This window comes from Drosophila sechellia, chromosome 3R (assembly GCF_004382195.2).
Source record: "Drosophila sechellia strain sech25 chromosome 3R, ASM438219v1, whole genome shotgun sequence".
Lineage (NCBI taxonomy): Eukaryota > Metazoa > Arthropoda > Insecta > Diptera > Drosophilidae > Drosophila > Drosophila sechellia.
Window position 1 is genome coordinate 20,885,400 of NC_045952.1, and position 26,905 is coordinate 20,912,304.

Sequence of the window (26,905 nt, forward strand, 5' to 3'; positions counted from 1 at the left end):
AAAGCAGAGAACAAGCAGCAGCACCAGCAGTGGCAGTGGCAGCGGCGGCAGTGCAACGCGTGCAGCACCTATGGAAAACGCAGCTGCTGCGCAGCCAGCAGAGACCAACGCTGCGATGCACTGGGAAAAAAGAGTGTGCTCAAACACACCATTATTTCATTCTTTACAGCAACACTTTTTAGCTTTATTTTAATGAGTGGTAAAGTTTTAGTAAGCAGTTGAAGATTTTTATAAAAATTCCAAAAAATAGTTTACTTTTATTCCAGCTATATCGAAAACTTTTTTTTTTAATGTACCAGAATAGGCGGCAGACGCTCACAGGCTATCATGTCACCGCTGGCGTCCTCATTTGTCTGTTTGCTGTGTACTTGTGCAATTTTTTTATATTTTATTTTTAATTTCTTTTTTTTTTTAGCCAGACTGGCAGTCAGTCAGTTTAGTTGCTAGCGAGCCTGGGCATATTTTGTGCTTCATCATCTCGGCCGCTGATGATGACACATGCGAATGACTGCAAACAAATCCAGGGAGCGGCAGTTGCTGCTGCTGCTGATGTAGCTGTAGCTGCCACTGCAGGCTGATATTGCTGCTGTCATCAGCAACATTTCGCTGTGGCAGCTTCGCTGGAACTTTCTCATGGAGCGGGCGACTGTTTGCTGATGCAGCCAAATGCGAAAAGCGGGTGGCGCCACACCTGCCGACCTTGATGGGCGGGTTTAGACCCGGGGACCAGAACTCCCACGGCACGGTTTAATCAACGAATTACGCCGGATTCGAGTGTTAATAATGCAAATCTATAGATGGCAACGCAGACTAATCAGATTGGGTGCAGAATATCCAGCCTTATTGGATGGATGTCATCAAAAAATATAAAACACGGGTAAATTCGTGTTTATTTGATAAGGATATTTTGAAAAGGGAATTATAAATGTAAGCACATTTCCAAATTGCCTGTACTTTAAGTGCATATTAAAGCGTTTAAAAATATGTGTAATTTACGATGCAGATTATAAAAATGAAAATAATAAAAGGCTTTATGTGGGCTTAAAAAAAGGAAATCAAAGCAAAATTAAGGAACAAAGCCCCAAGAAGTTGTGATGGTCATGGATCTGGGGTCTGGCTGAGATTCCGCATAGACGGATTCCCGGGCGGAAGGCATGGCCCGCTTATGTGCTGTCCGGGGCACGTACTTGCGGTGGCTGCCACATAATGAGAGCTGGCTGCGGCACAAACGTGCCATAAACTGTGGCTCGCCCCCTTGGCCCCAGCAGACCGCCTCCGCCGATGAATATTCCTGTGGCATGCGTTGACAAAGCATTCGGGCCTCGTCATCTGGAGCATGAGGGCATATCATATAGGCAAAGTTTTTCCTTTTCCCAGCACACACATTGTGTGCTCCGCACATGGGACACACACACATACTACTCGCACATCAGGATGGACCGACGAGGAGCAGAAGCTCCGAGCTGGGGCTCAACTTTTATCGGTCTTGTTTTGATAGTTGACTCGCTGCTAAGCCTATTAAGGCGCTTGAGTCGTCCAACAAGCCAAAGACTTTTGCACCGACCGGGTTTCCACAGTCGATCCATCCAAAACCAAACCACCTCCCACCGCACCCAAAACCCTTTGGGTTTCTGTATATTTTTTTCTCCTTCAGTTTCTGTTGTCTCCCTAGGAAATGATAGGCCCCACAAGGGAGCTAAGCTCTCGCTGGCGTGTCTGTTGCTGTGGCTCCTGTTAATTATGGGTGGTGGGGGTGGCTTAGGTGGATGTGTTGGTCTTGGTTTTGGATGAGGGTGGTGCAGGTGGCTGCTCGTTAGTGACGTCCTCAAAGGGCCTCATCTCTCCTCCATCGCTCTGTCTCTTTCTCTGTCCGCTCTGGCTGCAATTTTCTCAAGAAGCCGCACTTAAATGGCTTCCTATGCGGGTGCAAACAAAAGCTGCCAAACACACACACACATATATGTCTACGCCAGCTTTTGAATGTGTGTGTCTGCTACAGTTACAAAAAAAATGAAAAAATAAGGCAAAAATCGCTGCTTGAAGTGGTGGTTGAATTTTTCACTTATTTTTTCTTATTTTTGTCTTGCAACGTGCAAATGGAAAAAGAGTTGCAAATTTTCTACTCCTGCTGTTCTGCGCAACACATGCGCCATTATGCAATTGATTTTTCTTCGTTTTTTTACGAGTTTTCCAACGCTGTTGCATTGTTTGTATGCCGCTGACTTTTCTCCCCAGTTTTCTTGTATTTTTACGTTTTTTTGGTTCGCTTGCCTGTCAAAGGTCATTCAACTTGGCTGCTACTAATTTGCCGTTGCCCTAGCAGGTGCGCCTAATTAAGCAGATACCCTGCTAGCAACTAAAGCCCAAAAGTCGGCAACAAAGCGGCTAGCAAACTCACTCACACATGTACTGAGGCAGGTGTCTAAAGTGACGCTTTACATGGCGAAAAATAAACTGAAAAAACACGCACACAAACAGGCGGAAGAAGTGCACGTGCTCTATCTCCTCGGAGGTTGCATGCAACTTGGCTGGGGCTCATAACCCTGAATGCATGACTGCAATGAATGCAAACAGGCTGCAGAGACAGACAACTCACAGACGCACCCACACTCCAGTGGGAGAGGACACTACACCCACCACCTTCATCCCATCCTCCACTCAAGCTCCCCCTGCTTTTAAGACTTAACTGCAGCAGATTGCGTATACGCAGCATTGGCCACTTGCATTATGAGCACCTCCTGCTCTCGTGTCAGCGTGATAAGCAACCGCATCTAGGCATCTGCATTTCCATCTGCGACAGCTGCCCGCGTTTTGTGCGTTCTTACACTGCGTTCTAATTTCAAAGAAAAATGTTAGGAGCTATTTGAATATTTAATAAGGCGAAAATACAATGGACTATGTTACTAATATCTCTATAGGTGGTTTAGTAGGGTAAAGGTAAGCGGTTTGACTGTATTTGAATAAAATTTAAAAAGACTCATATTAGTTAATTTTTGAGACTGTTTTTTCGAGTGTACAACCCCCTGCAGGACCGAAGGTCCCGCTGATCTCGGCTGCATTCATGGCGAATGTCAAGTGTTGGCAGTTGGCTTGCCAAGATGTTTTGTTTGACGCCGGTACAACGCCAGCAACATTTGCTGTGTCAAGTGGCAGTCAAGTGCATTTAACAGGGCGCGTCTTTGATTGACGTTAGCCCGGGTTCGGTAACTATGGCAAAGGAAGCAGAGAGCAGAGAGCAGGAAGCAGGACGAAGGACGAGGGCAATCGCCAAGGAATTTAGCTGCAGGCGACTGCGTGCAATTGTCAAACGGAAACGCAGAAACAAAGACGATGTCAGCATAATCCGAATATCAAAGTCTGGCTTCCTTAAATGCTCAAGAGCTGTAACATTTCTGGTGCGTGTCAATCGCTTAATCAGGCCGAATGGGAATCGGATTGGGTTGCAACATCGGATCCAGCAAATCAACTGGTTTGCTGCATATTTATGAATACGTCTGGTTAGCCTAATTATGTGCGAAACGACAATGAAAGATGGACCTGAAACTGACCATCTATTTTGTGTAAAGTTACAACACAGCACATCGAAGGTTCAGTTTCTCTTCTCCTTTAATGACCACATATATATTACAAGCAATCAACGTACCATTATAAGGTAACTCACAATAAATAATGAATTTATATTTGAATTGTGTGTATAAGGTGATCAACACTTATAAACACATTATGAGCAATACAAAACACATAAAAACTTCAAGATACCGCACCTATAAAAATAGATTAAACGGGCCTTATGCGAGTTTTATAGTTTGCAAATCATTTGCAAATCGACAGACAGATCTTAACACAAACATATAGTTATATAGTTATGCCTGCGTATTTGAGCCAAGATCTAACTTTTACTTTTCGCCGAGCTTCAAAACATAACTCGCTTCGCAGAAAGCGCAGACAGATGATGCGAGGCGAATTAAATTACATTAAACTTGGCCAAAGCGAACCATACTGAAGTGGCTAAAAGCGGAAAGGCCGAAACCATTTTCACGGCCCTCAGCACTAAAAAAAAAATGTGGTATATTTCCGTGGACTAGAAATTACCATAAAGGCCTGAAGCAACAAAGCTATGAAAAGGTAAACATTTTTGTTAACTCTATTACAAATACACCTAAATTTAATATTATAACTATTATTTAAAATGGCTAGATATTTGGATAAAAGCCTATGCCTTAAGTTTATATAGAACTGGCATAATTTTTCCGAGTGAGTGGAGAAATGCAGGTAGACAATAAAGAGCAGCCAGAGCAGCAGAGCTGGCACTTTAATTACGACAAAATTTGCGTGAGTGATAGTCAAATGATGCCGCAAGCATCATTCGAGTGTTGGAGCGGGGAAAAGGTAAACAAATAAGAAATAAACGAAGCAGAGACAATAAATGGAAAAGAAATTATGAAATTATGTGTTCGAACTGTTACAACGAATCAGAGCCAGCTGGCAGAAGCGGCGGCAGTCGGAGCCATACCATCCCGAGCTATGCCAAAACCCGTTTTCGGAGTGATCTTATGGCGGGTTGGGTTGGCTTGGCGGCTGTCTGCCCTGCCGAAGTTCATTTAGTTGCCAGCCGGCGAAGAGTTCACAACGCGCCGAGAGTCCAACAAAAAAAGCGAGCAAGATGCCCTCCCTATGGCTGTTAATCTCGACGGTGGGTTAACCAGTGTTGCCTACCCAAAGGATATACCTCTAAGCTGGATTTAATTTTTAACCCACAGCTGGCTTTGGTTAGCTGCCAGGACTATCATTACCACCGTCCACCGACTCCTTTCGTGGCAAAAACCTACCATCAGCACCAGCAACCTCAAGCCACCAAGTTCGTGGTGCAGACTTTGGGTCGCACCTACGGCTTGGAAACCCAAAGGGCACCGGCCATCTATGAGGATCACCAGACGCATATTGTCCAGGTATACCAGCAGCGACAGGTGCCGCAGTATCATCAGGCTCCCCGCCAACAATTGCACACTTCTAGCTACCAGAATCCCCTGCTGGTGAGCACCAACTACCAGTCTGGCACCGTGCCCTTTGCGCCTCCAGCTCCCGCTGCTCCTGCCCAGCCACTGACCAGCTATGGGCCACCTCACCTGCAGCACCAGTCGCAGCCCCTGCAACCTCCACCCCAGACACCCAATTACTTCCCCCAACAGCAGCAGCCACCTGCAAGCTATCTGCCACCTCAGCAGCCTGCCCAGAAATTGTTCTTCGGCAATCCGTTTCCCTATGCCTCCGTGACGACCGGCTCGGGGCAACAGGTGCTGGATGCAGGACATGGATCAGGTGTGGCGCCCAATGAGGTGCAGGCTCAGCTATTGCAGGCCACCGGAGCTGCGCCACCACAAACTCGAGTGGGTAACCAGGTGGCTCAGTCGCAGAACTCCTCTTTGGATGCCTATGACTACAAGCAGGGCACTCCCGGAGAAAATCGAGAGTACCAGAGGTTCGTAACCAGCTGCCCGGGAGGTGGAGCCTGCCAGCAGAAGGAGCTCAATCCCGGCGAGGTGGATGAAAGCCACCAGCGGGTGCTGCAGACGGTGCGGGCCAGTACACAGCCTCGAGTGGAGGGCTGCTACAAGAGCCAGGTGATCTATGTGCCAGCGGGAGCTGCTGTCAATAGTCAGGGTCAGTTGCGACCAAAGAATCGACGCACTTTCGAGCGCAAGGAGCAGGTCCTCTCCAGATACCCTTACAACTAAATGTCCTCTCTAATCTCACTCACCGAATTTCACATCGAATTTATTAGTTGTTATGCTTAGTTGTCAGTTCGTTGTTTGTTGTAAATAAATCGATCACAGTTTAAATTTTAAATCACGCATGCTTACCGTTTCGCGTGATTAATTTAACAAGCCCAAAAGTAGGCATACGAGTATATGGGAAGTCCATTCAGCAAATATGTTAATCGCATAACCTGTTGCATGTTGCTCAATCAGCTGGTGATGGTGATATTTTATTGTGGGATTGCATATGGTCGAGCCATCAAATGCAAATTAGCTAAATTGATTACACAGCGAGAAATAGGGTCGATGTGCCCTACCATAGATGCAAATGTCTGGGCGTAAATGCAAATGGGAATCTAGTATGACCAAATGGAAATTAAATCTATCAAAACAGATAGGAAAAGAGAGTTATAGGTTCGCAAAAATATTGTTGATACTAATTAAAATTTCATTGACATATATAGCTTAATGACGCAATTTATTTGATGTATAGATAATATTTAAATGGTTCCAGATCAATAAAAACACTTTGTAATTAATCAATTTCTCATTACCAAAGCACATTTAGTTTATGAAAATTGAATGACTTCAGTCATCGTTGACTTGTTGAGGAACACAAATGTACTTCAAGGCAGAAAAATTCTTTGTGCTAGTTATATTTTTTGGAAATATAATAGAAGTAAGGATACAACAAAATAAAGGATCTTACATTATAAAGTTGCAGTGATTTGTTTTTAAACCCAAAACGCCTCCAAGTTTGAGTTTGCATGGCATTTAATATTTGTAAAGGACCCGGCATTTTTGAGCTTCGAGTACTGTTTCATAAAATCCGTTAATCGATCGTATAAGTACATATCGCTCAAGGCCAATATTTACGAAGTACCCATTACAAACGAATCGGTATGTATAAAAAAAAATTCTTAAAAATCGCACTCACTAAGCGTATATATTGATGTAGGCAAAACTTCAAATTTCGAGGAGATTTCGGTCCTATATGCCCATAACCATAGCCGCCAGCCAGAACTTGGCGAATCCGATGCTCAGACTTCTCGAGGAGATAACCACAAACTACACAAATACGAACCACAAATGTCCCTATGACGTGGGTTAATGTGAAGTGTTCAAATGACTATTTCTTAATGTTATTTAATCACATTTTTGCAGCACGACCTTGTCGTAGATAGACTCCCCTCCCAATTTCTGAGTGAGCACTTCACCAACATCCTTCCACTTCCACCTGGAGATTACAGTTTTAACAGCATATGGTACAGCAAAAACATAGAACGGGCCACCATTTGCATATATTCCACTATATCATAATCAGAAGCAGCGGTTTCAAATTGATTAAAATTATATATCAATTCTACGATATTTATTTATTTCTATGTTAATATTAAAGCCTCTTTTCACTCTCTTAGTGATTTGATTATGTCATAATAGGTTCTAAGGGCAGGGGAATACCAAAAATTAGCAGAATGGAAACAGCTTCTTCGAGCCAGTCAGTTTTGTGCGCCCGAAGCGACGAGACATATTAAGAATCGGAAACGGAGAACCATGAAGACGACTTCGGTGCTAACTTTTGTGGTAATAGTCACAGATCGAAAATCGGAATACTACATAACTCGTTTTCCCACTGATGACGTCAAACGCTTAACCCTGCTAGGTGATGATGCTCGGAGTGGCACTGAGCTTGGTTTGGGCCGGCGTCGATGATGGCTACCTTTATGACCAGCCATCGGGTGAACAACTCCAGGAACTCCAGGTGATCACTCCCCCCAGGAAGCTCCGGCTAAAGCCACGTGTCTACCCAGGGCACCCATCCCATGCTTGCGGAAACGTGGAGGCGGCGGATCATGCCGCTGCCCTGACCACCTACCATGCCAATCGCCCCCAGCCGCGTCGCATTTACAAACACCAGGAAATCCAGGTGGACAGCAAGTTCTTTGAGCCTACTCCGGATCGGATCCAGGAACTCAAGCGGATTCTCTTGGATCAACAATGAAATGTGGTTTTACTTAGTTGACGGAAAATTTTCGTGAAATAAAAGTCTGTTTATGTGAAAGTGAAGTGCATAGTATATTGTTTACTAAAATCACATACAATTTATTATAAAAACAAAACATTTTCGGTGATCCAAATTTGACTTTGTGCTTATACAAAAAATCAAGATAATTAATTTCTTAACTGACTCATGGCTATGTCTCCTATTAAGGAAACGTATACTTTTATTTAATATGTCGATATTTGGGTTATTTCACAGTTCCCAATTTAATTTTCTGTCTTCTTTTTTGAGTATCTTTTGATATGCATCCATAGGATGTCAGTTTATGAACAAAAATCGCTTAAAATTGTGTTATTTTTAAGCCAGGCAATTCAATTCCAATTAATCCATTTACTTGTCTAAAAATACCCACAATCGTCTCATCCCTGTTTTTATTCGCCCGTTTTGGCCTGCTTTCGGTGATAAAGTGAATGTTAATGGATTTTGGCCAATTATATGGAATTAGATGGCATCAGCAAAAAGTGGCTTGAACAGCATTCCGATCAAAATGACGAAAATGTGATTACAGTTAACAATAAATAAATAATTTATTTGTGAGCTTAAACCAACGAAAAACAAAAACATAAACATATACAGTCGATATAGAAGGGAATCGAATCCATCTAGGCATCGTAGTTGTACTTCTTGCTATCGCCGGGATTCAGGCTGTACAGATCGTAGTCGAACTGGTCCCACTCCTGGTGATCGGCTCCTCTGGGCTTGGTGCTGCCCTTCTTCAGCTTGAGCAGCGCCTTCTTCTCCCGGTTGATGTCCACGTGGGGAATCTGCTGGCGAGCACGTTTCTCCTCGGCCGTCAAGGGCTGAGGTGCCCTCACCGGAGTGTGGCTCAAGAACTGCGACTCCTCCATTCCGAGATCGAAGTCGGGACTCATTTGGGCATCGTAGAAGTTGGCAAAGTTCTGCAGCTGCATAGACTCCGCGGGATGGTGATCGTAGTAGTCGGGCATGATGAGGTTGTAGTTCCCAGTGAGGGTCATCGGTTCCTGTGGCCTGGGTGCATAGGCGAAGCTGGGGGAGCTGGCGGATGTTCCCAGGTCCTTGGTTCGACTGTATCGAGGTAGGGCTTCCGAGAAGCCGAAGAGCACAGCTAAACTGCAGCTCAGCAGGATCTGAACAAAAAAGAAAAATTAATCAAAATCATATTAGGGGATATTGAGCGTAAATTTGACGTTATTTATTAGATAGCTTTCATTGCCGTTTAATTGAAATTTAATCGAAAGACGTTTGAAATGGTCTCACAAAAAGTTAATACAGATTTATTGGTAATATATTTTATTTTTTAGGGAACACAACCTTAAGTAAATGTTTCTCATTCTTTACGATACTAATTGGCGAATGGAATTTAAATTGTTGTTTAGCCTAATTTGCAAACAATAATTAAGCAGTTCAATGAAGATGCTTACCATTTGTGTATTGTACTTGAAAGCCATTGGAAATGTACGAGTTTTAACGCAAAAATTGATTTTATATAATTCAGATGAATTTAATTTTAGCACTCTGTTGGTTGTTCACACTTGCTGGAGGATCTTTATGTGATTTTGGCTGACGTCCGACTTTATTCCCTGTCAGTACGCTTAATTCGAGCTCTTAAACCAGTCTAATGTTCTGAGCTGAGCGATTTTGTATTTAAAGCAAAAGCCAGGCGAAAGCCGAAAGAATTTCATTTCATTCGTTTGATTTGTTTTGTTTTGTTTGCCAGACTTCGCTTTACGAGTATTGGCATGCAAATCCGGTTTCCAAACTTTGATTTCCAACTGAGCCGAGATGAATCTGTATCTCAAGCCGAATCTGATGCTGAGATGCTCAGATTGAGATTCAGAGGTTTGCGGAGTGAGTGACACACGTTGAGGCGAGGAGCACAGGTCAGGAACACTTGAGGGAAGCCGGAGATCGGGTTTGTGGCGTCAGGGACTTAATACAAAAGAAATGCAAATCTGGCCGGAATGCTCTCGACTATGAGGCGCTCGCGTTGACACACATTTGATGGGATGATTCATGGAATGTGCACGGCAATTAATCCAAATTGTACGTAATAAAAATATTAATTGCACTCGCTTTGTACCACTGAACTTGGGCGCTTGTGTGGCCAGCGGTAATTAAGGCGGGGCGGGAATATGTTAATTAACAAATTACAAATTGGCACATCAATCACTGCATTTTATTGCCTGTCACCCAGCTGTCACTTCGAGTACTGATAATCCTGTGGCGGTTCAATAACATCTCGTCACATCCCATCGGGAAAATCCCAGGCACTACCTTTTGAAAGCTGAACCTCAGTTCCGAGATGATATCTTAATTCAAACTGGTAGCTCTTCTCAGTCTCTAAATAAAACAAAACGAAATTAGAGCACACTTTAAAGTGAGCTACTTTAATTAGGGGCTTTTTATGATCACTTAAGATAAGAGTTAGGAAAATCTAAGCCATGTTTAAGCCTTTAAGAGAAAGGCTCGTTCAGTTGATAGATACCCAGTTTTTATGTTTCAAATTTAAATATTTAAAAAAAAGGCTAAGTATGATGAGTTGAATCAACTTTTGGCAGGCACTTAGCTTTATTACTTGACAAATTCTGTTGTAATAATTCAGTAAAGACATAAATTACCTTTTCAATTAATTCTAAAGAATTGCAACTAATTAATGCTAATTTTTTGGACATGAGCGAGTATTTATGATATATTTAATATATTTAATAAATCAGTCTAAATAATGATACCGACTTAAAATGTATTTCCTGTTAAATTTTCTTTTCTATTCTTGTACATTTTATAGCCATATATAAATAATGTTAGACGACTTCTGGGAATATCTAGAGATCCGATTAAAACCGAAATTTCACCAAAAATGTCGAAATCGGAGACAAATCGTTCTACATATTCTAGGCTTAGTTGGGATGGTCGACGGGGTTTAACCACAGTTTGTTTACAGTTGCTGGCAGCCAACATCGCTGTTTTTTCCCGCAGTTCAAAAATAAATTAGCATGTTCCGATGTTTTATATTTTTGGGTGGGAATGTCAAGCGCACACGTTCGTGACGCTAGAAAGAGAGGGAAGAGGCGGTCGAGAAAGAGACAGCAGGCAACCCCCTCGATCAAAACGAAGGCATAAATAAGTTTTAGTGTCTCGGGGAAAACCGCATTCGGGTTTCAGCATTTCTCGCATTTTTTTTGGGGAAATATTTAATGCCCCCGGCAAAGTCAGAACTCATTTAGCTTTGTTTTAAGTACTTACATTTCGTTTCGTTTAATTTGCTTGCGATTTTTATTTTGCATATGCATAATCAGAACGTTTTTTTTCGTAACATTTTGTTTTCCCTTTTGTGTGTAAATTGGCCCGTTTTTAATTCTGTACTTTTATATTTTGTTTTGTCATATTGCGCACATGTTGTGGAGATCAAAGACATGTTTTGCGAGCGCCAGAGAAAACAATGAATTTTTTGCTGTTTGGGGAATCATATGCAAAGCATTTTGTTGGGAATTTGCGTCAGAGTTTGAATCGTATAGTATACTTTATGCTTAAGCCCAGCATAAAATTTGTGTTATCCGAGCCCGGATTCCACCCGTGGGCCTTTTGAGGGGGCGGCCTCTGTTTGCGCTTAACTATTTGCCAAAAGCACACGCCACAACGCCGATCGAGTTGGTAGCCTCAAAGCAACGTGCCCCGGAATACAACCACAAAATTACTTACTCGCCAGACACGTCCCGCCTCGCCTCGTTGCCCGTACCGCCCCCAAAAACCGAAGGATTCGGCGCCGCCTCTGCGGTTTCCTAGACAAACGTTCCCTGCCCCAGACTCCTAACTCAATCCCAGTCCCAACTGGCCAACCAAACCAATCCAAACAGCCAAGTGTCGCCTGGGGCAGCGCATCATTATCGATGCAGGCAGCGGCGAATGCAAATCTCATTAAATCTAATATGCAACTCGACCGCAACAAACTGTGCACATCATTTACCATCGACATAACCACCCCACCAACATCCCATTCTGCACCACCCACACTCCAATCACCAGCATTTGGTCAGATGGAAACCTCAGACAGACTTGAACTTCGGGTTCATTGTTTTCCTGTTAATGTCCAGATAAAGTCACAGTGGCCGATAAATAATCACCGCTCACAATAATTCACAGGCACCTTGAAGAATATTTGATGCCTTGGAAATTCAAATTTAAACAAGGCAAAGCGGAAATTGTAAACTGAATTTAACGTTTATTAAAATAAGATTATCCGATTGCAATATCCAGAATTTAATAAATAAATATATATATATATATATATATATAGTTATGAGGTCAGATTTTTATATATATTTAGACCTCGTATAATTAAACAAATAAGTATATAGAATGATGTATTCACCTTATAGGTTTCCTTAAAGCATTCGCAAATATATTCAGGAATAGAAGACAGTTTCACTCATTCTTTGGATGTACCTAATGCAAACGATATATAAGTCGGGGCCGACGTTGGGGCCGTCCGGTGAAAACTTCCTGGACATCAGCAAACGAGGATTTGATGAAGGACGTGGCCATCTGGCCGTACATATACCACGCCCGATACGGACACTGATCGAAGCGAATCAGCGCCTGCTGCACCACTATTCCATTGGCCAGGACATTGGCAACCAGCACCAAGCAATACAAGCATGTCACGCCCATGATCACCAGCTTCCTGGAGGAGGGATTCTCGCAGTCTTCGTTCCACTTGGAAAGGGCAAACACTGTAACGGCACTGAGTGGTGCGGCGGCCATCGCCATGTAGGAATCAAACCGGTAGCTCAGCACCATTACCACCGAGTGATTGACCTGCAGGAAGAACGAGTCCACGAATATGCTGAAGTTCATCTGGGGACGGACCAAAGCGGCCAGGAGCAGCACATACAAGGCCAAAAATGCAACTCCTTGGCGGATGCTCACTTCCACAGGGGGCATTTCAAATTAATCTGAAGGGAATATGAAAACAATATCAATAATGCGCTTATTTACTATCAAGCATTTACTCAAAGCAAGATTCACAAAACTAATGGCGATGAAATTATTCAAATATTTTTCAAAACCAACTTTAGACGCCCCCTTTATAATTTCAACATGACATGAAGCTAATCTTTCAGTCCGATCTTGCCAAACTCCAGCTAACCCGCTTCTTTGGGCCTGCTTAAGCGGATAGAGGCTCGTTTGTCTACCCAATACCCTAATTAAGACCCTCAAAACGCCGTCGAGTCTTCCGACCAGGCCGACCATCCATCAACCTAAATAGACTTCAATTAACTGCAGTTCATCAGTCTTTGCAGACGAGTGTTGACCGTTTCCCCAGTCTTTGGTTTCGTCTACTCATCGATGCCTGTTGCAATTAATTAACACATTCGAGATGTCATCACAAATGCACTGGCAATCGAGAAAACCCAGAGACACGGACGGACAGACAAGTGGACTTTAGTTATAACGTCATAATATGGGTCATCAGTGCAGGCGGTACAAGTGCCACGCCCATTAATTACTTCAATTTCCATCGATACAGCTGAATCTTCACACTTTCCATAGGTCGGAAAAGTGGGAAAATGCAAGTGAATAAAGTGGAGAAAGAAAACGAGAAAAGCGAAAAAGTCAATGGAGGCAAAAACCAGCAGTAAGCATAATTAATTGTGCATTTTCCATGCTGGCGAGCTGTAGTGGAAAATTAACTGACATGGAAAATGGGAAAATTAAAAATGCCAATAGGGAAAATTGAACGCAGCGCAATCTTGGCGACAGCGTCAATAAATCAATGCAAATACCCTAACAATGCCGGCTAATTGCGAAATGATTAAGCGAAAGTGGCCGAATCAAAATTCAAAATTCATTTACATGTGCCTGTGATGATGTGAGTGTGTGCGTGTGTGTTTTTGTGTGTGTGAAAAGGGGGGTGGTTATGGACGTGGGGCGAGGTTGGGTCGCATTGTGGACCGCCCGTTGACAGCGATAAATCAGCAGGTGTAATGAGTCAAAGTTATCGTTATGCATGGATCATTAATCACACACGCATAACAAATTAAGAGTATGGTACATTATTCCATTGCCACACAAACACGCACACACTCTCTCTCTTCCGAGATTGTCATTGTGTGCGTGAAATATATATTGCTGCATACTTTCAGGCATTTCAGTTGACCATTTTGGAAAATGGGTGCTAGGGTTTGGGTGTGGAGTGTGGATTCAAAAGCATAATAGGAATGAGATGACCCATGTTATAAGTGCAACATTTAATTGATATATTCAATGATTGTCAAGAGGACTATTAGCACCTTCACATAAAAGCCAACTATAAGCTCTTAGTAATGAGCATTAAATAATAGGAGCTATTGTGATCCTTTACAATAAAAGGGCTAGTTCGCGATCCCCCCAAAAATAGCTCTTGTTTATATTTGGCACCAGGACTTGGAGCATTCTTGCAACATCTCTCTATTTACCCACTCGCTAATTGTGAATGCCAATCAGGACAGTGCCAGGACCCAGCTGACAAGACAAAGCCAACTGTCTCCGAGCTGTGCTGAGTGCTGGGGCACAGCCATTGGGCTTGGGTACAGGATTGGGATTGAGAGTGGGATTTGGGCACGGCATGGGTTGTCTGAAGCTGCAAATGGGCCAAAAAGCTGAAGAGCCGGGCTGAGTTCAGCTGGCTGATTGCTCCAATTGCCAGGCGACCGGGCACGCACGGCTGCCTCATACAAACTTGCAACTAAACAGGACTCCGCTACGGGACTACAGGACTCGCTTGGCAGTGGCTGTAGCAGCAGCAGCAGCAACAACAACAATCGCTTCTGTCAACGCACAAAAGACAGCGCTGACGTAACGAAACGGTTAATTTAGAGTACGACAACGACAACAAGCGAAGGCAGTTCAAAAGCCGTCAGCGCGAGATGAGATGAGGTTGCAGATGGGCACAAAGAGAACAACACGGAGCAGGAGCAGCAGCATAAGCACTGGAAAAAATGAAGTGGGGCAAAGTTGCAAGCAGCCCGAAAAAAATCTCTACTGTCCACGCAAAAGAAACTGAATATAATAGAAACTCGCATTTAAACTGGGCATTTTCTATTGCATGTTAAATATTACTTTTGAAGTTTCTTTCAGTGTAATAGCGGCAACAATAGCAGCATCAGCTTTGTGCCATTTGCATAGGGGCGTGTACGAAGTCCGGGATCTGCAATTACAAAGCACCAGCTCGAGATTGGAATGAAGGCTGCCTTGGAATGGGATGGTATGGTATGGAATGGTATGGGATGGGGTTAGATTTCACGGAGAGATAGGGGAAACAGTGGAGGGGGCTCGAGACTCTAGTCATATAAAACATTTTTTAGTGCGCTCATGCTGGCGAATGTTTAGAATTTAATTAGCCACGCTCCCTGATTATGCGCGCATGAAATTAGAGCCTTCGAATGGAGCTCTATAAAGTGTGTACAAAGGAGCCATCCGAATGCCAGTTTACTCACATCTGCAAGACGTCAGAGGGTCGGAGCCACAACCACATCCAATTCAATTTCAGTTTTGACTGCCAGGACCTACTGCGAACTTCAGATTTGGAAGGCTTTGATCTTAACAAATACACATTTTTAAACTAGATATGTATGCTCAGAACAATTTTCGACTTCTAGCGAATAGATTGCTGGGTATGCTCGCTAATATCTCTTAAATTAAACATAACTTTCTTTGAGGGTGTATGTCCTTTTTAGTAAGTATATTAAAATTTTAGTTTGACACTAAGAGCGTCCCTTCAGTTAACCCGCCACTCTTATTGTTTCGATACCAAGGAATAGACCTGCTTTTGGACCCATCCCCCAACTATTCCGGTCATCAACTCCTTGCGGCCAATGCAAATGCAGCAGCTACCTGCTCCGTTGACAGGACAAACAATGGGCGACACTTCAGCACTTTCATTTTCCCGCTCAAACACTTGCGAAAAACACTCCGCCGCAGACTCAACGCTCCGCCACACATACATTTTGCGGATTTTTATTTATTATTTTGCTTCTTTTCTGCGGTGGTGCTGGTGGTGTCGGTGGTGCAGCTCACCCACACAGACGCCCCACAATTTGCGAGTCGCACTCAAAGTGAAGTGTTTTGTGCGGTTTTTTCGTGTTGCATGTTTTATGTTCGTGTGTACGTACACATATATTTTTAGAAATTGTTTTTAGTTGAATGTTTTACTTTTATGCTGAGTTCGGTGACAGCTCAAAACGAGTCCTGGTGGGCGGACGACCTGCTAGGCCGGAGCAGCCACGCTGACAAATAAGTCTCATACGTATTGTTCGGGCTGTTTCTGGGCTTCAGAGTCTGGCAACTAAATCTGGTTACGGATTAGACAGAAAGTGTGCGGAAAAATCTAGAATCTGATAAATCTGTTAACCCTCGAATTTAATAAAGATATTTTCATAAAAGCGAGTTCAGGTTTTTTTTGCAGCAACGACACAGCTGCTGCTGTCATATGAATGAATATTGAGTCACATACACACACACACACATGTGTGTGTCGATCGGCCGCCCCAAAAGTATGCAACACTTTGCCCGACTCTCTATGCGCATCTTTATTAATTATGCCAGCGATTTAATTAAAAACTTAACCAGCTGTCGCCTTGAGCGCCGTGGCACTGAGCAAGGGTATCGTCTCCTGGCCACCCGATGGAGGCGGACACAGCGCGGGGGGCGTGGCAGTGGGGCTGGCAGGAGCGGCAACTTTCGACGGATTGCTGCCGAGTTGGCAACTTGCTGGCGCTGCAGTTGCCGCAGATGGGGATGGGCTAATTAAAATGCATTGTTTAATGCAAATAATGGATTATATAAGTTGGTAGTTTTCAGTGTTTACTTACGGCGGGTGGCTCTCGACTCGTGGCGCCCAAACGGCTGCAGCTGCGGCTGGCGGCGCCTTAACGACTTTTGGCCAGACTCCTCCATATTGTTGTGCCGTCTGAATTGGCTTTGGCTGGAGGCGCAGTTGCTGGCCTGGTTGTTCAGGTTGCACATTGACGCCATTGAACCCGGCCAATATTTGAGGTGGTTGACCCGCGGCGTTTTCATGAACAAAAAAGTGTTGCCCCTGTTCTTGTTGCGGTTGATTTGTGGCCTGTTGTTGCTGCCATTTTGGTTGCTGTTGTTGGTAATGTTGCTGCTGCTGCTGCTGTGGCTGCTGCCAATTTGGCACAGTTTGGCCCAGTAACTCGTGCAACAATGGCGCCAACGCTTCGCTGCCCGTGATTTGTTGCAGATGCTGCAGGAGCGCGGCTTCCTCAATCTTCTGTCCCTCCGCCCGATTGATGCTCAGGATGCCGGTGTTGTGGTGCCTGTAAGCAAATAGTTTGCTCAATAGATTGACCCGCTAACCACCACCCACCATCACCCACACACTGGGCGAGACTCATTCCAGCACATCCACACGACCTACTTTGTCAGCGGCTGTGCAAATGTTTGCGAAACAACTCCCAAACAAACCAGCGGCAAGTGGAGCAGAACGAGCCAATTTGGATACATATTTAAAGACTTATTAGTGCCAGAGACCTTCCAGTCGAAACTCTTGGCGAGAACTAACTCCGGCTAACTAACTTCACACATCAAATATTCTCCGATGCCATGGATTCTAATTAGGAGATGCTTGCTTTTGCCTTTGCCTTGGCATTCGATTAGGTTTCTTGTTTTCGGGCATTAATTATTTCGAAGCTAATTATACATGCACATTAATATGCAAATATTATGAAGTGTGAACATTTTGATGTGCCCCATTGGTTTCGGTATGATAATTACCAGTTCGGCTTTACAGATCCAACTGGGGACACGACAGCGTTTATCGATTGAGTGGATCTCAATTAGTCGGCTACAAAAAATATGAATAGATAATTGTCCCAATCAAATAGTACAAATAAGCTAATGGAAACAAAAGAGTCTTTTAAGTTGATTAGAATACATTTATTCATTTAAATAATTTACTTCTTATTGGTGAAGTAGTATTACAGTTTTAAAAAGAAAAACGTTTTATTAATAACCATCCTTTCAGATGGTGTTAATGTCTCCATAAGTTATATGATTATGTACTTTCAACAAAAAGAGCTCTTAAACTCGAATCCATAAAACTACGCATCTCAAACTGTTGCATTAACATAAGCCCTTTACAAGAGCTGGCCATAAATCCGAGCTAAAATGTCAACCGTCTGGCAGTGACTGTCAAACTGTAAAGTGGCCCTTGGCTTCAGCTCCCATTTTCCGCTCTCCGTGGATGTGTGGCAAAATGTTTTTCCATTAAATTACAATTCCCCTTCTCGGAAAATAACCCCTCCCCCCTGCCCCTCATCATTGGCGGCCTTCGTCGACCAGCAAAGTCATGAAATTTAGTGTTGGCGGCATAATTAGACCATCAATTGCGGAAAACTCATGACAGTCATGAATGGCCGACTGTGTGCATGTGTCTGTGTTGGTGGGCCAAAACCACAGGGGCGGGGGGCGTGGCAAGGGGGCTAGGCACACTCTGGAATAAAGTAATATGTGCCCCAAGCATAAACTCATCAGAGTCGGAAAAGCTGACAGAGATGAGACGGCAGCGGCAACAAGAGCAGCGCCAACATTACACAGTAAAAACAGCTTAAACAAAAACAGCTTAAAAAAAAACAGCTGAATTAAAATATCAGTTGATCATCATAATAATAAAGATAGTTTCTAACAAAATACTGGATATATTACAACCTAACAAGATGATCATATGCGAGTTCATAGAATAGAGTAGTAGCAGTATAAGCTATTACATACAATTTTAATATTTATTCCAGTGGAGCAATGGCAGCCACAAAGGGCGGCCTGAATTTTGACGATGGACGGGACTTCGGCGACGATGGCCACAATAAAGTCGGAATGTAAAGCACAAATGCTACTTTGGTTGCTCATAAATATTCACTGGAATGTATTCGGTCTCCTCCGCATTTAGCCGTTGTCCTTGTGGCTTCGCTTTCATTTTCCACCGCTTTTCGGCCGAAAGGCGCAAAAGTGTGAAATGGCCGAGTGCGAGAGTGTTCATATATATTTTCTATTTTTATGACGATTTTTCGGTGACTGTTCTAGCCAGTGTGAAAGTTAAGCACATAAATTACAGGCGAGCGCCGCGCACAGGAATTAAAAGCGCCGTGCACAGTGGACGAAAAACCAGAAAACACTTAAAATATGGCAACAACCGCTCACGCGGGAATGCCCCTCCTCGCAGCCCTACAGCAGAGGGAAGGAAAATAGGTTTCAAACGAATAGTTTGAACTCCTTTACAGGTTCTAATCAAATTAAACAATTTGTGTAATATATAGTATACTCTTTTAGACTATTTATCTTTGATTGTACGTACGTTCTATATAATTTAATAAATATCAAACAAAAATAATTTTTGCAGCTCCTATCCTGTCGAACCCAACTGTTTACATGTGTGTGAAGTGCGGCTCGTTGGCGCTTTTTAGTAAAATTACACGCTCTAATCCACAACTTTTGAGTGGGCCCACACCACCGAAAAGTGTTGAAAAAAGGGCCAGAATCTAGAAAACCCTCTGACGAGTAGGATCTCCCAGGGAGAGATGAAAGGCAACTGCCGAGGGCATCAAGGGCTGCAAGAATGCGCCAGACAGCGCCAAAGACCTAAACGCAAAACAAGCAAAGCTCGCACAAACTCAGGCTGAAAGTATGCAAAACATAATTCATGCTGATGGAATTGTATGCATGAATATATGAGGAACACCCCCCAAATCCCAGACTCCAGTGCCCATAACCCCTGGGCTGGCTAAAAATCATATGCATCACGTGATTAAACGCGTCATGCATGAAAATGTAAAATATTGTGCAGCCACATATAGCTCACAGACAGCGCTGGCGAAAAGGGGGAACCCCAGACTGGGTTGACTGGCTGCCAGAAGTTAAAAAATACATATAAATATATATATAAAAAAAGGGGAAAAAATTAGACCCCGCACATCATGTTTACTTGACTTGACTGGCAGTCTGGTATCCGTGACCAAAGCAAACGAGAGCAAACAAAACGCCTCGGTTACAAATTTTTCACCATTTTTTCCAGCTTCTTCGCCTTTCCCCCGCCCCTCTCTGGGGCAGGCTTAAATGGAGAGAAATGGCTGAGATGGAGCCGAATCTGAATCTGATGTTGAGGCTTCCGCTGACGGAGATGAATCTGGGCAGCACGTGCCCCAGACGCCGCCAGACATTGGCTTGAACTTGGCCATAACCAGACGTTGTTGCTATTTGTTCGTCCCTCCCCTTATTTCCGCCACCCAATGGCAATTTCTTGCGGCTTTAATCGAGTTCTCAATGTTGGGTGAAGGTCAAAATCGTCGGCAAAAGTGCAATGAAATAACAAATTAAACACATACTCTTTTTTATTCCAATCACCCTTTTTCAACTAATTTAATTCAGTCATTTATTAAAAACAATTTTATTATTGACGCTGCATTTTTCATTAAAACTAATTTAAATTATATTTCTTTTTTGTAAAAGCCTGTCACAAATGCATTGAGTTGTGCTACTGGCCTATTTTAAACAACAAAAATGGGCTTTAAGTTTTTTAGTGCTTTTAAAAAAAAGTAAATAATATGGTATTACCTTAATAACCAATTTCCGCTTTGACATTCTCATTTAAATGATTATTTTAGCGTAACAGAACACGAAGCCTGTAGGATTTCTTTCCCTACTATCTCTAATAATTATTATTATTATTACCTTTAAAACTTTATATGCAGAAGGCTGCGCTTTCACTTCACTTGCAATCCGCCAAGCAACTTGTCATACAAATTATGCGCTCATTGCAATTGCGCTTTTCCGTCTCTATTCTAACTGATTTCTACTCAGCCATATGGAAATGGCTTTGGAGCACATCCGCATATAAAAAAGGAGTTTAGCAACTTTGGCTTACTTTGTGGCATGACTGGGGGAATTTATTACTAGCACTTGGATATATCATTCAGGACTGGCGCCCGGCGCACTTCTCGCGAATTATGTCAGTGGAAAAAAGCAGAAGTTTAACTACTTTTCTACGACTTTTACGCAATGTAGCCGCTTGAAGCGGAGAAAGCCAAAGGGAAATGCGGTGAAAGCGGGCGCGAACTTTCTTCATTTGCTGCAGCACACTTTGTCGCAGTTGCCGCACTTGGCTTAGTTGATTATTTTAGTCGCCTCTTTGGTGCTCCTGCTGCAGCCTACAAAATGTGACAAATCTCCGCATTTCTTCCCTCCATTCTCGTCTGACACATATTCGCCTTCTTTTTTATGTTTTGTCCGAGTTCGAGGCCCAGTTTTGCACAGCAGTGCGACCAAATTATTGCGGACACGTCGCATCCACTTGCAGATAGTAGAAAAGCGGGCCAACAAAAGCGAGTAAGTATCCCACTCATGGATGGCGCTTGTAGACAAGAAAATACCATTTAAATTTGGATTTTTCCTACTTTTTATGTCATGTTCATAGTCTCGAATTTATGTATTTATGTACATATGAATCGTATTTTATATTGCTCTTTTGTTTTATTGAATTTCTGAATTTATTGTAGGCAGTGAATGTGGCAATATTTACTCTACAGCTTTTATGGCATTTTATTATTTGGGATAGGTTGCAAACTGTGGCAACCTGTCACATGCACTTAGCATACCCCTGCAACCTACAAATCGGACACTTTATATCGTGCATACAAAGATGTAACAAACATGAGCTCTTCAGTGCAACTACTTGCGTATTAGAAGCAGCCAGTCTTCATTAGTGAGTCCATTGAAATTTAGCATGCCCGGGCAGTGGGCAATGCATAGCATACTTTAAGAGCTGCTCCTTGGACCAAATGCCAGAGTTGCGGGAAAAAAGAAACTTTGCTTTGCTTTGCAGCAAATCAGCGAAAGCGCCAACAAACTATTAAAAACTTTCGCAACAAGAAAAAGTTGCAGGACGAAGATTCCGGCTCCTGCTCCTGGTGATGGCATCCATATCTGACGAGTGCCAAAAAGCAAAAGTTTGCACCGCCAGTGCTGCATACAATGTTTGTGCTGATTGCAGCACAGCAAATGGCTTTTGATTTCACAAATCAAAAGTTTCTTGTGCGCGCCGCACGTGATTTATGCCTGCGGCAGGAGCAAGTCCAGATTCACGAAATCTGCCAGGAAGCAGGATGAAGGACACTGCTGGCTGGTGGCTACCAGATGCAGTCGAAGCTGGCGAGGATCGCCGGCGACATGCACGAGCGACCAGCTGTAAAAACTTAGTCCTGTCCAGCTCCAGAGGAAAATTAAAAGAACCCAGTGGAATTAGGAAGACACAAAAGAGAAACAATAGTTGGTTATTGTTTTAGGGTATTTCTATGCCAAATAATCACTTGAACGCAATAAACAAAAAAATATAATTTAAATTAATTTTGAAAAAATATCTATGGATTTAAATTCATTGATATATACAGAGCTAAAATTTTGTATAATTTTTCTATGTGCATCAAAAGAAATGCAACGAGCCATCCGAGGAAATATTCCAACTTAGTTGCCCATTTCGCTTGCAGCTTAATGCACATTTAGATTTCGCTCAAGGACCAAATGGCAGCTCATCAGGCAGCCCGAAAAGTAGCAAGAACACCAACTAATGAAGGCGGCCTCCCACGAATCCTTAACGCCCTTCTCTAATTGCCGGGCTAAACTTGTGCCGCGCAATGAAAATAACACGGAAGACCTTATGGGGCAAAAACAGGTGAGAGTGCCGGTGTGGCATGTGGCAATTCGCGTCTTAACGTCTGCAACTCATAAATAACATCAAATAATAGCACTGCACGCTGCTCTGGCCCGCTCACTAATAAAGTGCCTGAGCACCAACAAAAAACAGTCACTTGCAACAAACAACTGGCAACATCAGCAGCAACTAGCAGCACTTGCAACAAATGCCCCAACAGCAACTAGCAAACGCATTCGCATTGCAACTCGCCAGCTGCCACCCGCAGCCCCTAAAAAGTTTTGTGGTCGTGCATCCGCTTAGCGGTAAGTGCAGCACAGTTAACTCTTTATGGCGGCGACCAATACATGGGGAAGTTATGTCGAACAGAGCATACCCTGTAACAGATTCGTTAGGATCTGTGTCGTTTATACTATATATAGAATTCAAACGTAGGAAGCCTTATGTTATAAATTCATTGGAAATCCATTTTTCAATATATTGATGCACGCGTTTGTCACTCTAACGATTCCTACGTAATATTAAGTTTTGCAAATCTTTATTGCAAGTATAGTTCTGCCATGTAGAATTGCTTCCAGCCTTTTAACTTCCTGACCTTAATGCCCTGTGAACTTGGCATACCCTGGAAAACTTTCTACCCACTTATCAGGTGGCTGCGTTTGTTAGCCTGCTAACAAATTTAGGCTAATTAGTTGGACTTAAGCGCGGCTTATGTGCCGTCTAATGGTGCCTTCTCTTTGGGTTCCCTCAACTCTTTCGCCCACAAATGGTAAGCAAACTGTTGTCCGGACGAGCATTTAATATATGTAATTGCAGTTGTTGTTCTTCCAGGCCACAAAACAAAGAAGAGAGAACGCTACAATCTAGTTGCTGGACTATCAGATACCCGTTACTCAGCTAGCAGGAATGCGAACGAGATAGAAATTGGATGAAATAATAAAATAAATTGATAAAAGTGCGAGATGGGCAGATATGGTCCGATCGATTAGGCTACTGATCCTGATCGAGAATATATATCCATTCGGAAAGGGAATTCTACCTGAATCTCTTATACCCTCATACTCTACGATTAATAGGAATAAAAATGCCCTAAAAAGTTGCGAAAAATTTTTCGGGACAACTCAAAAAATTTGGAATGGCTTAGTGACGAGACGGGGATAACACACAAGTCAAAATTTTCAGTAGACCGCAAAACATGCCAACATTAAGGCCACATTCTAGGCACTCACACCCAATTCTGGCTCATCTGTTTTGCCGTGTCATTGAAGCGTAAATGAGACATTTGCGACGCTTGTTTAATTAAAATAAATTTCAATTTAATCAAAATTCGTTCGTCGACTGGGGGGAAGGGGGGTGTGACAGAGAGCAAAGCAAGTGAACACCGTTCTGGAATTTCGCATTAAAATTGTTGGCATAGTTTTTAAGGTTCCGTAAAATGGATTCTGTGCCGTCATCGCCCCTGACAACTGTCGCTCGACGTGCTTTAAAATGCCAACAAACTTTTGTAACTGGCTTTTGGTTAGCACCTCTGAACACCATACCCTCGAATTCACAGGTACAGGTGTCAATGCGGGCGTGGCACTTAATTAAATCATTGTGTCAGCCTTTGATTAATAGTCATATAACAAACATTTTGAGGATTGTGCGTGCGTCAGTCTATTCGATTACAAGTCACTTTAAGTGTATATGGCAAACAAAGAAATGATTTAAGTTGATTGATATATATGTTGTTTTGAATTTCAGATATACCAAACTATATTTTTAAACAACATGTTTCTGAGTCTAAGCAATAATTTAGTGTAGAAAAATTACAAAGTACTTCGATTTAAGAGCCCCTTAAGTACATTTGTACAAAAACAAACTCTAGTTCTAAACACTTTTCGCAGTCGATTTACTACAGTCTAACATTAAACAACTTTAATGTAAACTTTTACAGGCTTTCACATTTTTGCATATTCTTCAAATTCCTTTTAAATGTTATTTATTTAAATAAGTGCTTGCCCAGCAGCCAAAAAAGTTACTGGAACATACAGACTTTACAACTTTTATTTTACGTTTTTATTTTGCACAAATGGAGGTGTGAGAGCATGAGGTAATTTAATTAAATGCTTTGGCTTGAAAGAAAAGTTGTTCTAATTTAATTGGACGTTTTGTTTGCACACGCCGCGAGTACTTTTAACGCATTTTAACGTGGCCATTGTTTCCATATACAACTGTGCTATCCGTTTTTTATTCGGTTTAAAAGCCCACATGGCGAATGAGCGATATGCGTATAGTAAAAACGTAAGCGCTAATTGCCAAAAATGCTGGTAAATGCAATTTAAGTTTCGACAAATGTTTTTGCAATTGAAAAAGGAATAAAACCGGATGCAGTGGATGGAAAGTCCGTCGAGGCCATGAAAAATGCATATTTGGGTTTAACCGGAAAATAAACAAGGCCAGAGGGCGGGAGCTAGTACTCCGGGGGGTGTGGGTTGTAGGAGGTCAGGCTACACATGTTTGCAGAGAACACTCCTTTCCACACCCCCAACATCGTTGGTTGGTTTTTGCATGCCACGGGGCGCTGAGCCGAAAAGTATGCAACAATAAATTCTGCCACGACGGGAGCTTTTCATTTATTTGAAACACCCGCCCGGAAAAACCACTTCCTCGCACTCCATTTTAGCAGTACCCAACTACGGTGTACAAGTGGGCCAAAAAAGGAAATCAAATCGGGTAAGCTGTTGCCAAACTAAAAACAGTTTGTGCGCCAATTTTCTATCAATTTTCATTGGCACTATCAGATGGAACACTTTAAAAAAATGTTAGCTATTGAGATATATTATATCCGATTTCTAAATGCTTGGACTGTGCTTTCACATTCACGTAGATCTTGATTCTTTTAATTAGATTTTTTATTAAGAAACTAGGACAACGAAAAATAATTGCACTCTTTTTCAAGTGAAGAAAGCGCACTTGAAGTGCCAGGAAAGTATTTGCATTGTACTTTTGAATGCAGCCCAAAACGCCTGGCACTTTGATGACCCCATAGCCAAGACTGCAGCATCTCGTTCTGGCCACTTTCGGTTTATGGCCCATAAATTCCGTCGCCTTGTCGGGCTGGTTTCCCAGCTGCATTGCAATTGATTTGCATGGCTTGGGCGGCTGTTAGTTAACAGCCAGCACAACTGTACGAGATAAATGCTAGGGAATTTATGGCCGGCCAATCGAAACAATTGCCTGACTTCTGGCCGATTGCAGCCATTGAGCCACAAAGGACTCATTCTCCTGCACCTGCATTTTATGGCTGTCAACTGCAACGTGTACAAGCTCCCGTCCCGCACCACAAATCCAGTCTAAGTGCATTTTTTGGGTGCATCTACAGTTGAGACTGACAGGCAAATACTTTCCACTAGCCGAGATAAAGTTGATTTTTGATTTGCCAGCAGAGTCACTGAGCCATAGTCAAGAAGCCAGCCAAGTGGCATTTCCCCCCACATCCACATCCACTTCCCATTTGACCAAGCTGTTGTTTGGTAATTACAAAAATACGATAAGGTTCCGAGCAGCTCGTTCAACTGGAAAGCGAATTCGAATGGCTGGGCGAATATTCATGGCCTGCTGATGAATCTATCAAAATATAATGGAATATGTTATGCCAGATTATCGATAATGCATATTTTCGTGTTTGTCGAATCGGCGATTGATTGCTGGACGGAATGGTTGCTAATATTTGATAAGCAAAAACGGAATAAGAATTGCATATGAATATTAGGTGAGATGCTGATTTCACAGGCTCAAATGTATTAAGCTAGATACATTTTAATTTGTAAAGCGTTTTTCAAAGCTTACAAAATTGCCCTTTTCATTTCTAACACAATGTTCTCTAAGATATAAATAACAACACAGGCTAAAATCATAACAAATTCCTAAATAAACATTCACACCTCATTGATAAAATCACAAGAATAAAATAAAACACTTTCATAAATAAAACACTACACAAGTAAGTCTTAAGAGTATCCGAGTGCTGGAAAAATGAGGTTTTCCACTGTTGTCAAGCCATTTTCCACCCACTCCAAGTTGTCGGTTTTGTGAATAGAAATATGAAAATAATCCTCAAGTGTCAGCCCGAGAGATTAGTGACAACAAACCAAAGCCGCACAGCGAAATGAGATTTTTCATTTGGTATCAAATATCCGCTAAAACCGACCAGCAAAAACCCAAGCAGACAAAAGAAAATGCATAAAAAAGATAGCTTAAACTAGAAGTGAAATGCAAACGAGTGCAATGCTCCATGAATAGGAAAGGGAAAGGGAAAGGCGGAGGCTGAGGCACAAAGTGCAACTAGGCAAATGCAAACTACAAACTACAGTCGCACAATGCAAGTACGAACAGTACGACAACCAGTAAATTGCAATCAAT

At 42.7% G+C, this 26,905-nt stretch overlaps 6 protein-coding genes across 6 annotated transcripts; 3 read left to right on the forward strand and 3 right to left on the reverse strand.

The window, feature by feature from the left end:
- The first annotated feature begins 4,588 nt into the window (after positions 1–4,588).
- LOC6607395 (general transcriptional corepressor ssn6) lies at positions 4,589–5,847 on the forward strand. Its single transcript, XM_002032132.2, has 2 exons — positions 4,589–4,693; positions 4,761–5,847. Exons 1-2 carry the CDS (start codon positions 4,664–4,666, stop codon positions 5,733–5,735), a joined length of 1,005 nt encoding a protein of 334 aa, XP_002032168.1. The 5' UTR covers positions 4,589–4,663; the 3' UTR covers positions 5,736–5,847.
- An 82-nt stretch (positions 5,848–5,929) lies between these two features.
- On the forward strand, positions 5,930–7,077 carry LOC116801718. Its single transcript, XM_032722871.1, has 4 exons — positions 5,930–6,433; positions 6,499–6,656; positions 6,715–6,858; positions 6,921–7,077. Exons 1-4 carry the CDS (start codon positions 6,376–6,378, stop codon positions 7,074–7,076), a joined length of 516 nt encoding a protein of 171 aa, XP_032578762.1. The 5' UTR covers positions 5,930–6,375; the 3' UTR covers position 7,077.
- Positions 7,078–7,264: 187 nt separating this feature from the next.
- On the forward strand, positions 7,265–7,823 carry LOC6607396. The gene is made up of 2 exons (XM_032722397.1): positions 7,265–7,340; positions 7,420–7,823. Exons 1-2 carry the CDS (start codon positions 7,311–7,313, stop codon positions 7,756–7,758), a joined length of 369 nt encoding a protein of 122 aa, XP_032578288.1. The 5' UTR covers positions 7,265–7,310; the 3' UTR covers positions 7,759–7,823.
- A 482-nt stretch (positions 7,824–8,305) lies between these two features.
- LOC6607397 lies at positions 8,306–9,412 on the reverse strand. Its single transcript, XM_002032134.2, has 2 exons — positions 9,222–9,412; positions 8,306–8,927 (listed from the first exon to the last, which is right to left on the reverse strand). The coding sequence occupies exons 1-2, from the start codon at positions 9,246–9,248 to the stop codon at positions 8,421–8,423; spliced, it is 534 nt and encodes a 177-aa protein (XP_002032170.2). The 5' UTR covers positions 9,249–9,412; the 3' UTR covers positions 8,306–8,420.
- Positions 9,413–12,042: 2,630 nt separating this feature from the next.
- LOC6607398 lies at positions 12,043–15,431 on the reverse strand. The gene is made up of 2 exons (XM_002032135.2): positions 15,276–15,431; positions 12,043–12,752 (listed from the first exon to the last, which is right to left on the reverse strand). The coding sequence occupies exon 2, from the start codon at positions 12,739–12,741 to the stop codon at positions 12,244–12,246; it is 498 nt and encodes a 165-aa protein (XP_002032171.1). The 5' UTR covers positions 12,742–12,752; positions 15,276–15,431; the 3' UTR covers positions 12,043–12,243.
- A 921-nt stretch (positions 15,432–16,352) lies between these two features.
- LOC6607399 (putative uncharacterized protein DDB_G0294196) lies at positions 16,353–17,348 on the reverse strand. Its single transcript, XM_002032136.2, has 3 exons — positions 17,222–17,348; positions 16,650–17,120; positions 16,353–16,580 (listed from the first exon to the last, which is right to left on the reverse strand). The coding sequence occupies exons 1-3, from the start codon at positions 17,305–17,307 to the stop codon at positions 16,400–16,402; spliced, it is 738 nt and encodes a 245-aa protein (XP_002032172.1). The 5' UTR covers positions 17,308–17,348; the 3' UTR covers positions 16,353–16,399.
- Between the last annotated feature and the right edge of the window lie 9,557 nt (positions 17,349–26,905).

What these genes read in the sequence shown, in the direction of transcription:
- LOC6607395 (XM_002032132.2), top strand. Translation starts at nt 4,664, where the DNA reads ATGCCCTCCCTATGGCTGTTAATCTCGACG. An exon ending in TATGGCTGTTAATCTCGACG is followed by an intron (nt 4,694 to 4,760) that starts GTGGGTTAACCA and finishes TTTAACCCACAG; the next exon opens with CTGGCTTTGGTTAGCTGCCA.
- LOC116801718 (XM_032722871.1), top strand. Translation starts at nt 6,376, where the DNA reads ATGTACTTCAAGGCAGAAAAATTCTTTGTGCTAGTTATATTTTTTGGA. An exon ending in ATTTTTTGGAAATATAATAG is followed by an intron (nt 6,434 to 6,498) that starts AAGTAAGGATAC and finishes GTTTTTAAACCC; the next exon opens with AAAACGCCTCCAAGTTTGAG. An exon ending in TACCCATTACAAACGAATCG is followed by an intron (nt 6,657 to 6,714) that starts GTATGTATAAAA and finishes ATATTGATGTAG; the next exon opens with GCAAAACTTCAAATTTCGAG.
- LOC6607396 (XM_032722397.1), top strand. Translation starts at nt 7,311, where the DNA reads ATGAAGACGACTTCGGTGCTAACTTTTGTG. An exon ending in CTTCGGTGCTAACTTTTGTG is followed by an intron (nt 7,341 to 7,419) that starts GTAATAGTCACA and finishes TAACCCTGCTAG; the next exon opens with GTGATGATGCTCGGAGTGGC.
- LOC6607399 (XM_002032136.2), bottom strand. Translation starts at nt 17,307, where the DNA reads ATGTATCCAAATTGGCTCGTTCTGCTCCACTTGCCGCTGGTTTGTTTG. An exon ending in TTTGCACAGCCGCTGACAAA is followed by an intron (nt 17,121 to 17,221) that starts GTAGGTCGTGTG and finishes ATTTGCTTACAG; the next exon opens with GCACCACAACACCGGCATCC. An exon ending in CGAGTCGAGAGCCACCCGCC is followed by an intron (nt 16,581 to 16,649) that starts GTAAGTAAACAC and finishes CATTTTAATTAG; the next exon opens with CCCATCCCCATCTGCGGCAA.
- LOC6607397 (XM_002032134.2), bottom strand. Translation starts at nt 9,248, where the DNA reads ATGGCTTTCAAGTACAATACACAAATG. An exon ending in TCAAGTACAATACACAAATG is followed by an intron (nt 8,928 to 9,221) that starts GTAAGCATCTTC and finishes TTTTTTGTTCAG; the next exon opens with ATCCTGCTGAGCTGCAGTTT.
- LOC6607398 (XM_002032135.2), bottom strand. Translation starts at nt 12,741, where the DNA reads ATGCCCCCTGTGGAAGTGAGCATCCGCCAAGGAGTTGCATTTTTGGCC.